The sequence below is a fragment of the Cydia fagiglandana genome, chromosome 4 (genome assembly GCF_963556715.1).
Source record: "Cydia fagiglandana chromosome 4, ilCydFagi1.1, whole genome shotgun sequence".
Taxonomy (NCBI): domain Eukaryota; kingdom Metazoa; phylum Arthropoda; class Insecta; order Lepidoptera; family Tortricidae; genus Cydia; species Cydia fagiglandana.
In genome coordinates, this window is record NC_085935.1 from 10,554,760 (window position 1) to 10,568,084 (window position 13,325).

Sequence of the window (13,325 nt, forward strand, 5' to 3'; positions counted from 1 at the left end):
CAAATGAGGTATGTCAACTTGGTACTTGTTTTAAAATAGGTACGTGCAGCAAACGACAAACTCCCCAGTGGACATGCGCGTGGGCATCCACACGGGCGCCGTGCTGGCGGGAGTGTTGGGGCAGCGGCAGTGGCAGTTCGACGTCTACTCGCGCGACGTCGAGCTAGCCAACAAGATGGAGAGCAGTGGGATGGCGGGGTGAGGATGATGAAACTGGCACCATGTAGTTCCAATTTACCTAGTGAAAAAATATTAAATTGCAGGTTTTCAACACAGTACTGGCTGGGGCTACCCGAGGTTATCATCGATTTTTGACAAGTTTTGAATCGTATCTCTTATGTTTGCACTTCAGGTAGAATTATAAGGCTATCGGTTCTTCAATCTTTTATCTCCGTTTCTGTCTACCGGATTTTGAAATAAAATAATACTTATTTTTTTATGATTTTTTAAAACATTGTCTAAAAAAACACTTTTGTCGTATCTCGATTGCTATGAATTGTATGAAATATCTAACTTATACGAAATTTACATATTTGGGATCGTATTTGACGTCTTTAAAAACGTGGGGTAGGGTTTTAATTTTAAACTAATTAACACAAAAGTTATGACCAGAAAACCAGTTTTTTGGCCAAAAATTGTTCAACTTTTATGCCAAATATCTCGAAGATAATTAACTTTCAAGTAAATATGGGATACTATATTATTGCTTAAAGTCGTTGTTGTTAATACGATAAGGTTCAAAAACATTAGAAAACTAAGGGATTCAGATCGAAGGTCATTGGGGCATGGGATCTTCTTTAACTACCCTTAAACAGTAAACTTTGGTAGGTATAGGGAGTGCTCCCGGTACTGGTTTTCTATACAAATACGGTACCGGAACCGGGAATTCCCGGTGCCCGCCGTACAAACTCAGAACCGGGAGCATTCCCTAGGTAGGTAGGTATAAGCCCCTAATCAGACAGGAGGAGAAGGATTTTGTTAGAATAAATAAAAACCTACAAGTTAACAACAAAGTTAAATAATACGATGACATGAAACTTCAAAGGTTTAATATTTTTAGGCGCGTACACATATCGGAGGTGACACTAAGTTTCCTAAACGACGAGTTCGAAGTGGAGCCGGCGCACGGAGAGCGCCGCGAGGAGATGCTGCGTCTGGCCGGCATCAAGACTTACTTCATTGTCCGAGTACTCAAGCCGGTGAGTGACTCAATTACCGTACTGTTGTCAGCTGATTGTTCAATTTATTTACACAAACGGGTCTACCGCAATATAATTTCATTGTTTTTACCTTAAATTCCGACGTTTCCGCTGAGTTGCACCAGCTGTGGTCAGCTGTGGTGTGGTGGTGAGGTGTGGTGGTGTGGTGTGGTGTGGTGGTGTGGTGTGGTGTGGTGTGGTGTGGTGTGGTTTAAGGTAAAAACAATGACATTATATATCGCGATAGACCCGTTTGTGTAATTAAATATGTGTACAAAACGCGAGATTTAAAGTGTTTAGTGCAAGTGCAATTTGTACTTCGTGAGATCTTTCCATAGGTGAATTTTGTGGTCGATCATCATTAGCTGATTGGAAATTTTCGTGTGTCACCGGAAACTGACCAAAGGCATCTTTTGTATGGCATCATCAGTTGCTTGAGTTATCTGTCATTCTTGAGATACTTCTACCAACGGTAGATTCTGTGATAAATCAGCAGCTGGCGTGTAAAAGTACGCGCGTACTCTTACACAGTACATTACTGCGGACTCTTGCACACCCGTAGTGCCCATATCGTAAACGTGCGGATGTCAGCAGAACTGCTCCCGTGTTTGGAGATTTAATTTAACTGTAAGTATATGTAGGTACTTACTTAATTTTTACAAAATAATTACCTACTCAAAAATACGTCCAAAATGTTTAAAATAACTAAGGTTGTAAGAAAAAAATCTTTAAGCTTACATAACTTCTGTATTTTCACTGAATATCTCATTATTTTCCGCAGAGCACTTCTAACCGCCGTTCACTTGATTCACTTCAAAATACGATATACCTAAACGCGTATCCTAAATAGCTTCGTGGATTTTGTTGTAAGAGTGCAATTAGACATTAGACCAGCTTACCTTACTATCTCTCTACATAAAATAGGTACCTACTTACTTACTACATAGTGCGGTACCTATTGCTAATGATAATGGTACAGGCGGTTTTGATTATTTCTGCATATCATTGTGATCGAGGATTTGAATGCCCATTTGAAAGTTATTATGCAATCTTGATAAAATAAAACCGATGGCCTTTCAAGTGGTATACTCCTCGTTGCATTATAGACGGAGAGTTGGCAGCCAAAAAATCACGTGATTTTGTAACGGTTAAGAGGCCCACTGATTAACAGTCCGCCGGACGGTATCGGCCTGTCAGTTGTTCGGAACTTGTTCAAAAATTTGTTCTAACTGACAGGCCGATACCTTTCGTTGGACTGTTAATCAGTGGGCCCCTTTAGGTAAATTACTTACAGGTGCGTTCGGGAGTGTTTCTGAATTATGACAACCTGCCTGCTGAAAACGGGGGCGTTTATGAGAGGATAAGTTCGATATAAGGACATGATATTTTATTTTCTAATAATAGGTGTGACTTGTGCCTACCAGGTATAGCTAATGCTACTACGCGAAAATAATCCTAGAATATCTCTTTCAACTTACCGATATTTAAACAATCTGTTTCAAAGACAATTGCGTTCATTTCTATTATTAACTTATTAAAAACATCCTGAACTGCGTTGCTGCTTTTGCTAATTAATATAACGTTGCGGTGAGCATTATTGCAGGCGCGTTTTGTACGTAATTGGTTGAATTGCAGTACATTTTAAACAGCCTTGCTTTATGAGGCCAAGCTGTCATAATTTAAGGACTAGAAATAGATTATAACACAATTTTAATAATAAAATAAGGTATCAATTGTTATAAAATTATTTGATTTTTTTTGGTGCCAGCTCTTCATCTAATGAAGGCTGGTTTCCTAATGGGTCAAGTCAGAGACTCCTTATGAAACGTCACAAACGATTTGCTCATAGAGTATGTGCGGAAAGAGAAGAGTCGTAGAATGTATTGGATGATGATGTTGATGAAATGTATGGGACATTTCACGACTCTTTTCTTTCCGCATAGTCTCTTAAGAGAATACAAATATGATAAAGATTTTTTTCTTACCTACTTAAACGTCTTTTACCAAATGCCATGAAAAATTAAAACCACAATAATTTAAGAAAAAAAACTTACTACAATCTTCAAAATGGTCCTATAGTCGCACCAATAAAAGTCTGCAGCGGATTTGATAGCCCACGCAGCGTACAAGTGTTATTAAACGTCATAATTTCATAGAAGTTTGACGTTTAAAATGACACTTGCACTGCGTGGTCTATCAAAATCGCTGCAGACTTTTTACGGTCGGACTATAGTAGTCCTGTTCGAGAAACTGAAAAAAATGAAAATGAGAGATAATACTCTTAAAAATACGTGTCATATCATACCTCATTAGATTCGTCATGATGCCTAGAACAATGTATTAGAAGCGTGTATTAGCACACAGAAAATATCAAAAGTTATAAGCAAAAAAAGGGGGAAATAAGTAAGTAGATATTTTTTATTTCCCCAATATCTCAAAAAGTATGCATATTTAAGAAACAAAAATTAATATGATTAAAGAGGATATTCCCAATAAAACATTCCATAATTATTGTAGAGCTGTATTTCCATTATTTATACTTTTTATTCAACGCTGAACACAGCCCTCCGCGCTCCATTTTCGGGAAACGCGCGCGGCGTGAAAAAGCGGTTACGTAACATTAAATAGAATTTTAAAGGTATTAAATATTCATAGAAAAATTAAAAAAATATATGGTGTATTTAAAACATGTCAACAAATGTACTTCTGGTAGAAATTGATCTTAAATTATTTTGTCAACAAGTTATTTAGCCAATTGTTAAGTAGCAAAGTTTTCTCAAACTTCCTTCTTTATTGAAAACGGAAAAAAAATTATAAATATTTTAGGTCAAACTGTATATCAAATCTTGGTAATGGTTAGCCTGAGTGATTTTGGTGCACAAGTACAAAACCAAGAGATCAGGATTTCAACGAATTTTACGAACATATTGATGATATTTCCATTCATGTTAGAGATTGCTAATTCAGACATATGGCAGTTAAGTAGGATGTTCTGAATATACTAGTATAGTTGTATTCTTGTTTATGTACTTTTTATGTTGTGAGGCATATTCATTTGTTAGGCAGGTACTTATTGTGTTACGTTGATTAGAGTCTGGCTACTGAAATTTTACCTAAAGATTTGGCGGGAAATTCAAAAAATCTTGGACTGGTCACACTTTGTGTAGTAGGAATTATAGTTTTGATACTAGACAATATTTTTGATATTATGTGCTCAAGTAAGGTACCTAAGGAAATAAATTAAATAAACGTTTACGTGCACTCAAAGTCAGCTCACGTAATTTCTACCACAATTTAAAGTACAGTCAACGACAAACACATATGTTTACGTTCAAATATTAAGATTTTATAGATATTTTTCAGAACTTTTAGTTTATCCGTTTTTTTATACACTTGTCCTATTTATGAGATTCAGGCATTAATAAATTCACTTACTTAATCAAAGTAATAGGCAAATGTTAGAACTAGTACTTAAAGTATCAAAATATTTATAGAGCACCAACCTCCAAATTTGTTTACGTTTGGTTAGGAGTTGTAAACATTGCAGTTTTTCGTTATACAACGCTACACGTCGACTTCGCACACTGTCGTAATTATTTACGAGCTTAAATAATAGTTGCCGAACCACACTCAGTATAGAAATTATTTATTTTATTTAAAATAAACCCCTTATAAACCGCAAACAATTTGAATGAATGACATCAATTGACAACTGACTTTTAGCTTTTTTTTTAAATCATAGACAATTGGTGATACAACAACGAAATATCTGTCAACAATTTTTGGCTAGCCAGACTCTAGTAGGAGTGCCCTTTTATGCTCGACACGTCCCTGAGAAGACTAAGCACTCGTGTACAGTAATGAATGATCATAGATTGTATATAAATAATAGTTTCGGCTAATTGTAAGAATATATCTATATCACCCCTATATCACCCTCGAAATTTTTTCATTAACATATTTTTTTTTTAAATATATGTGTCAAAATGTACTTCACTGGTCCACTCCTTATTTTTGGTGGTTCTTAAAGTCTACATAATATATGCTTATATTGAACATCGAAAGGCTTGTACTAATATGTAGTAAAATACATATATGTAGGTACACTCGAGCTAAAACTGATGGTGCAAAATCTGTCTATACGAGTAGGTATAGACTTATACCATGCCAGTTGTAGCTTGAGCAGTTAGTTATAACTATGTATTTATTAGGCATTTATTAGGCACTCAAGTCATAGCGACTTATTTTTTAAATGATATATATACCTAGTCGTAAAATCTCAATAAAGAAACCCGAATAGTCCGGGAGCCGGCTGCATGAAACAAACCTCATCAAAAAATAGAATATACCTACCCTGTAGAGGTACCTGACATTTAGTAGATTCCAACGCACTTGGTCGGCCTAGGCTTAACCTGGCAGATTTTGTACAAATGGCAAAAACGTTGGACAAAAATTCATCAAAAAAAACCTCATCGAAAAATAGAATTAAACTTGTATGGTAGGATACCTGACCTTGAGGACAGTAAAAAAAAAGTGGTCGGCCTCACCTTAGCCTGGCAGTTTTTGCAGTCCGACCAGATTTATTGGGTCACGTGAGAGCTACAATTTACCTCATCGAAAAATAGAATGAAACAAACGGATTATAATACCTAAAATAAGCCTGTCGACGTATGTCTTGGTCGGCCTCACCTTAACCTGGCAGTTTTTGCAGTCCGACCAGATTTATAAAAAAATCATCAAAAATTTTTTATCGAAAAATCGTATGAAACTTGTATGGTACGATAGCTGCCTTTGAGAACAGTAAAAAAAAAGTGGTCGGCCAAATCCTGTGTTGGCAGGTTCCTGTGTCCGACCAATTTTGTGGTACCACGTAAGAGCTACAATTTTCCTCATCGAAAAATAGAATGAAACAAACGGATTATAATAGCTAAAATAAGCCTGTTGACGTATGTCTTGGTCGGCCTCACCTTAACCTGGCAGTTTTTGCAGTCCGACCAGATTTATAAAAAAAACATCAAAAAATTTTTATCGAAAAATCGTATGAAACTTGTATGGTAAGATAGCTGCCTTTGAGGACAGTAAAAAAAAGTGGTCGGCCAAATCCTTTGTTGGCAGGTTCCTGTGTCCGACCAATTTTGTGGTACCACGTGAGAGCTACAATTTACCTCAACGAAAAATAGAATGAAACAAACGGATAATAATAGCTAAAATAAGCCTGTTGACGTAGGTCTTGGTCGGCCTCACCTTAACCTGGCAATTTTTGCAGTCCGACCAAATTTATAAAAAAATCATCAAAATTTTTTTATCGAAAAATCGTATGAAACTTGTATGGTACGATAGCTGCCTTTGAGGACAGTAAAAAAAAGTGGTCGGCCAAATCCTGTGTTTGCAGGTTCCTGTGGCCGGCCAATTTTGTGGTACCACGTGAGAGCTACAATTTACCTCATCGAAAAATAGAATGAAACAAACGGATTATAATAGCTTAAATAAGCCTGTTGACGTATGTCTTGGTCGGCCTCACCTTAACCTGGCAGTTTTTGCAGTCCGGCCAAATTTATAAAAAAATCATCAAAAAATTTTTTATCCAAAAATCGTGTGAAACTTGTATGGTACGATAGCTGCCTTTGAGGACAGTAATAAAAAAGTAGTTGGCCAAATCCTGTGTTGGCAGGTTCCTGTGTCCGACCAATTTTGTGGTACCACGTGAGAGCTACAATTTACCTCATCGAAAAATAGAATGAAACAAACGGATTATAATACCTAAAATAAACCTGTTGACGTATGGCTTGGTCGGCCTCACCGTAGCCTGGCAGTTTTTGCAGTCCGACCAAATTTGTGATACCACGTGACAGCTAGAATAGGACCACACATGCTGTATTCCATACGCAATTACGCATCATGACTTTGTGTACCTATCTGATGGGCGGGCGTATATGAAACGCCTTCTTGTACGTGCAGGTGATCCAGGTATACACCAAAGCTTAGTTTTCAATCGAACACTTGTAATATAAGAGGAAAAACTGCACGTGATCCTTCCAAAATTTAAATAAATGGTAAAATGTTCCTCCACGATGTTCTCAACGGGCATCTAGACTGCGTTGGATTGCTGTCACAGTTAGGGCTCCGCGCTCCCACGCGCCGAACACGTCACACCACACTATTCCATATTCCCTGTCATCGAACCAATTATGGCCAAAATTCTATTCTATTAAATTCTGAGTAGAATCGCACGTACCTATAATAAATCGTTCCAAAACATTGACCCTTTCTTCTCCTCCAGACGTGTTTTCAAATCACAAATTGCAAAGCAACTTTCCTGGTAGTCACGCACTATCACACCCACTTACACACATACACCCACCCACACACACACACACACACACACACACACACACACACACACACACACACACACACACACACACACACGAACACATAAATTCCAATAAATGCATACAAACTAATAGATTCGCTCGTTTATGTAGGTACTGTATGTATTTTTATTTTACTATTTTTTATTTATTGTTTACGCAAAATTAGAGCTATACCTACTATTTTAGGATTTTTTTTCCAGTTTACAGTTATTATTAATTTTTTCTCTTTTTCCTTGTACCTTAAAGACTTACAAATTAAGTTATATTTACGATTCTTGTACAGCACAAGTTACAAGTCTACCCACAGATGATTTTTTATTATGTATAAATTACAGGAAGTTCTGTTATTGGCTATGCTATAAGTTCTCATGTTTTTTGTATATTATTTAATGTAAACGCTGTTGAACTTCTCAATAAATATAAATAAATAAAAATACACAAGATAACCTCACATATATTAAGTGATTATCTTATTGTTATTTCTTCGACTCGCAAAGGCGTTATGTGTCCTTCAAACCATTTGATCTTATACATTTCATCTCTTAATGTCCAGCCACAATGTGTTGCATCAAATTTGATGCAAGTGGATTCTGCCGCACACTGCCACATTGAATTTATGAAAGCCGCCCGTAACAAGCCATACGTCAACAGGGTTATTTTAGCTATTATAATCCGTTTGTTTCATTCTATTTTTCGATGAGGTAAATTGTAGCTCTCACGTGGTACCACAAAATTGGTCGGACAGAGGAACCTGCCAACACAGGATTTGGCCGACCACTTTTTTTTTACTGTCCTCAAAGGCAGCTATCGTACCATACAAGTTTCATACGATTTTTCGATAAAAAAAATTTGATGATTTTTTTATAAATTTGGTCGGACTGCAAAAACTGCCAGGTTAAGGTGAGGCCGACCAAGACATACGTCAACAGGCTTATTTAAGCTATTATAATCCGTTTGTTTCATTCTATTTTTCGATGAGGTAAATTGTAGCTCTCACGTGGTACCACAAAATTGGTCGGACACAGGAACCTGCCAACACAGGATTTGGCCGACCATTTTTTTTACTGTCCTCAAAGGCAGCTATCGTACCATACAAGTTTCATACGATTTTTCGATAAAAAAATTTTGAATTTTTTTTTATATATTTGGTCGGACTGCAAAAACTGCCAGGTTAAGGTGAGGCCGACCAAGACATACGTCAACAGGCTTATTTTAGCTATTATAATCCGTTTGTTTCATTCTATTTTTCGATGAGGTAAATTGTAGCTCTCACGTGGTACCACAAAATTGGCCGGCCACAGGAACCTGCAAACACAGGATTTGGCCGACCACTTTTTTTTACTGTCCTCAAAGGCAGCTATCGTACCATACAAGTTTCATACGATTTTTCGATAAAAAAATTTTGATGATTTTTTTATAAATCTGGTCGGACTGCAAAAACTGCCAGGTTAAGGTGAGGCCGACCAAGACAAATCGTTCATTCGTCATCTATATAATAAACTCTATGGTTACTATCCATACATGTACCCCAGTCTATATATTCTCGGAATGGTTAACTACACCACCCTCGAGGCCAGAAGAAATGTGGCACTCGTAAGATACTTTTATCTCCTAATCCGTGGCCAAATACATAACCCTAAGTTGCTAGCACTTGTCCCGTTTCGAGTACCTGTCCACAGCAGTATTCAGCTGCGCCCTCGTCGCCGCGCGCTGTTTGCAGTCCCGGCGGCGCGGACCCGGGCATTATCCCACTCACCGCTGCACCGCGCATTGTCTCTCCTGAACGATATATTGGACAGCGACAGCGAATTTGACATATTCCAATCCACGGAACCTAGGTTTTTGTCAGTTAGTAGCCGATACCTGGAGTCAATAACGACGCCGAGCTCAATTATTGTATAGTTAGTACTTAAGTAAAATCTTACTCTCAATGTTTATATAATGTCACTCCTTTTAACATGTGTAGCTTGACTGTAAATGTTAAATTATGGAATAAATAAATAATAATAAATAATAATAATAACATACGTCAACAGGCTTATTTAAGCTATTATAATCCGTTTGTTACATTCTATTTTTCGATGAGGTAAATTGTAGCTCTCACGTGGTACCACAAAATTGGTCGGACACAGGAACCTGCAAACACAGGATTTGGCCGACCATTTTTTTATTACTGTCCTCAAAGGCAGCTATCGTACCATACAAGTTTCATACGATTTTTCGATAAAAAAATTTTGATGATTTTTTCATAAATTTGGTCGGACTGCAAAAACTGCCAGGTTAAGGTGAGGCCGACCAAGACATACGTCAACAGGCTTATTTAAGCTATTATAATCCGTTTGTTTCATTCTATTTTTCGATGAGGTAAATTGTAGCTCTCACGTGGTACCACAAAATTGGTCGGACACAGGAACCTGCAAACACAGGATTTGGCCGACCATTTTTTTTTTACTGTCCTCAAAGGCAGCTATCGTACCATACAAGTTTCATACGATTTATCGATAAAAATTTTTTGATGATTTTTTTATAAATCTGGTCGGACTGCAAAAACTGCCAGGTTAAGGTGAGGCCGACCAAGACATACGTCAACAGGCTTATTTTAGCTATTATAATCCGTTTGTGTCATTCTATTTTTCGATGAGGTAAATTGTAGCTCTCACGTGACCCAATAAATCTGGTCGGACTGCAAAAACTGCCAGGCTAAGGTGAGGCCGACCACTTTTTTTTTACTGTCCTCAAGGTCAGGTATCCTACCATACAAGTTTCATTCTATTTTTCGATGAGGTTTTTTTTGATGAATTTTTGTCCAACGTTTTTGCCATTTGTACAAAATCTGCCAGGTTAAGCCTAGGCCGACCAAGTGCGTTGGAATCTACTAAATGTCAGGTACCTCTACAGGGTAGGTATATTCTATTTTTTGATGAGGTTTGTTTCATGCAGCCGGCTCCCGGACTAGAATATCTTGTGGTGCATAAAACATCAGTTTCAGTATTGCACTGCACTAATTAATAATTACGTATAGAGATACGCTAGAGAAAGTCGGATGAGTATGCATTTATAGTTTTTGTTTTGTCATCTAGTTCGGAGGGGAGGACAAAAGTGCACCCGAGGGCGAGGCAGTGGAGGGTGGCGACTCCGCAGACACGATGTCCGACCTCAAAGACGACGACGAGGACTCGGTGAGTTGAGTGCACTCCCGCCGCGGCGCCCGGCGCCCGCGCCCCGCGCCGCCCCGCGACCTCTCCACCAGCCTAAATAAATAGGACACTGGGGCACTAGGCTCACGGGCTGCACTAGCCTACTTAGCTCTAGTCTAGATAAGACCGAACGCTTTAAAAGTCTCACTCTAACTGCCGGTTTCATTAGGTGTGTTCGAGCACAATCTTTAACCATGCTATACCATAAGCGCTCATACTTTGTTGCTTGTCAATTACATAGGATCGCTTCGTCCATTATCCGTAGGTTCTATCACCGCAAGAAGAGAGCAAGGGCAATGAAGAATTGAAAATACTCGCAATGTTACAAGAAGAACTCGTGACTCGAGATGACGACAAGTAAGTACATTTCATATTTTATTCAGTCTTTGATTGGAGTATTTGATGAGTTCCACTCGAAACATTTCCTTTGTAAAAATGTGTACCTACATTGTACATAAAGCATGAGTAAGCTCCAGTGTCTGTAGTAGGTTGGCCCGTCAGTTAGGCTTCATCATTTGCTTCGATTTAAGGTGAGGTGGGCTTAGGTCAATTAGTGGTGATTTCGATTTGACTTCTACTGAGCGAGCTTTGTTGCGGTCCAGACAATATCAGTAATAGGGAATAAATTGTGTCATGATTAGAAAATTAGATAAAAAGATATAAAAAATATTTAAGACGAACGAGCAGGACGCACGGGTGACTTTTAACAAAGACATACTTATTTAAATTTATATCATTTTGATGTTTAAATGTAATGTAAGTTTGAATTGATCTCCTAGTTCGGGATTAAGATTAGTGGCAACCTACATTCTTTTGATGGTAAATTGAAACGAAAATAGCACAAATCGGCCTGGGCCCTGGACCCACCTCATTTTAAGGATGATTAACGTTACGCTGTACCGTGTCCGACAGGAGTGCCGCTCGGCGCAATTTTTTTACATTTGTCCGTGTGGTGCCTTCTTCCAAGCTTTTACCGGCAAATGATGACACCGGTCACAATCTCGTAAGAGACACAATGTTGACATTAAATTTTAAGTGTGTTATGTGATGTAACGACTAACATTATATTAATTTTGATTTGTCTTTGACTAATTGACTCGGCAATTGCACGGCACGCTCTGGGCACGGTCCGATGTGGCGCGACACAGCTTTTTATATTACAAAATGATGATTAGGATTAATAGATATACAAAACCGAAATTATTAATAGCTGAAAGCAGCTGGCTCAACTGAGCGCTTGTGTAACCAGCAATAAACATGAAATACGTTTTTAAGGAAACACATCTCTTAGTTAGCTGATCTTGATTTACCGTTTCCTGTGTTTGGAGGATGTAAGTAGATGTTGGCGTATTTTAGGGAGCTAGCGGACGCAACGACGCTTTGCCTGACATTTAAAGCGGCAGAAGTGGAGGCCGCGTACGCGCGGCGCACGGACCCTTGCCCGATGGCGGTGGCGGCGCCGCCGGTGCTGCTGCTGCCAGTGGTCGTGGCGCTGGCCAGCTTCGCCGTGCCGCCCTCGTGGCCGCTGCGCGCCGTCTATCTCGCCTTCGTGCTCGAGACCGGCCTAATGAACGTCCTCTACTACGCTTACTTCCGATTCGCCCAGTACAAGGTTCCGTTACGCTTTATGTTAAATATAACTTATATGAGTCCTCATCATCATCATCATCATCAACATCATCATATCAGTCCTTTATCGCCCACTGCTAAGCATATGCCTCTCTTCTAATATGCCACTTTAGTCCTCATACAGCCTAGTAAGACAGCTATGAAATACAAAATTATTATAGCTATGTTATAGCGTGATATTGTTAGTAAGAAGAACTAAGTATGACGTCATACAATGCAGCGATCGATGCACCTCATACCTCATTCATAATTTTGCTATTTTAAGAAGCGTTGGAAGCGAAAAGTTAGACATGTTATTTACCTGATATTACAAAAATAGTTTAACTTCGTGTATTTATTTTATTTTATTCACATTGTATACTTATAGTACTACGAGCTTATCTGATGATGCAGTCAGAAGGTGATCGAAGGAAGTCCTCAAGGAAAAAACAAAAACGCAAGTTTCTCAATACTTTAAATAAGGAATTGATAAATACGTGCAAAACATAGGAAGTACAGTCAACGATAAAAGCACACTACGTCAACTTTTGCACTTCTTTTTGATACACAAAACTTTAATTTTGAGCAAAAAATAGTCGCATGGTTATTATTTATATTTTTGCCAGATGCGAGTTAGGAGGAATTGTATTAATAACAATAACGACAATAAAATTATTAAATAAATAACGACATTTTTTTACGTGGAGGATTCTGCTTCGTGAACGTAATTAATTAAATATGTCCATGTGTTAAAGCTACGTTAAAGATATACATATAGGTATCACCTTGCTACATTTATTATGGAGTAAGGTGCAAAATTGTAAACAAACTTTTTACATCATCTATACAGGAAGTCAACTGGAAATAGGAAATGAAATGCCACTAGGAAGTAGGTACAAGAACATATTAAGTAGAATCACTGCATAATACGATGTCAATGCCTCGCC

The 13,325-nt window shown here is 38.1% G+C and overlaps 1 protein-coding gene across 1 annotated transcript in view; it reads left to right on the plus strand.

Annotated features, from left to right (window-relative positions):
- Positions 1-13,325, plus strand: part of LOC134663664 (adenylate cyclase type 8) — a 41,038-nt gene that overhangs the window by 7,273 nt on the left and 20,440 nt on the right. The window contains exons 6-10 of the mRNA XM_063520107.1: positions 40-198; positions 1,061-1,199; positions 10,654-10,752; positions 11,036-11,127; positions 12,127-12,382. Coding sequence (XP_063376177.1) covers positions 40-198; positions 1,061-1,199; positions 10,654-10,752; positions 11,036-11,127; positions 12,127-12,382 — 745 coding nt within the window. The remainder of the gene's footprint in view (positions 1-39; positions 199-1,060; positions 1,200-10,653; positions 10,753-11,035; positions 11,128-12,126; positions 12,383-13,325) is intronic.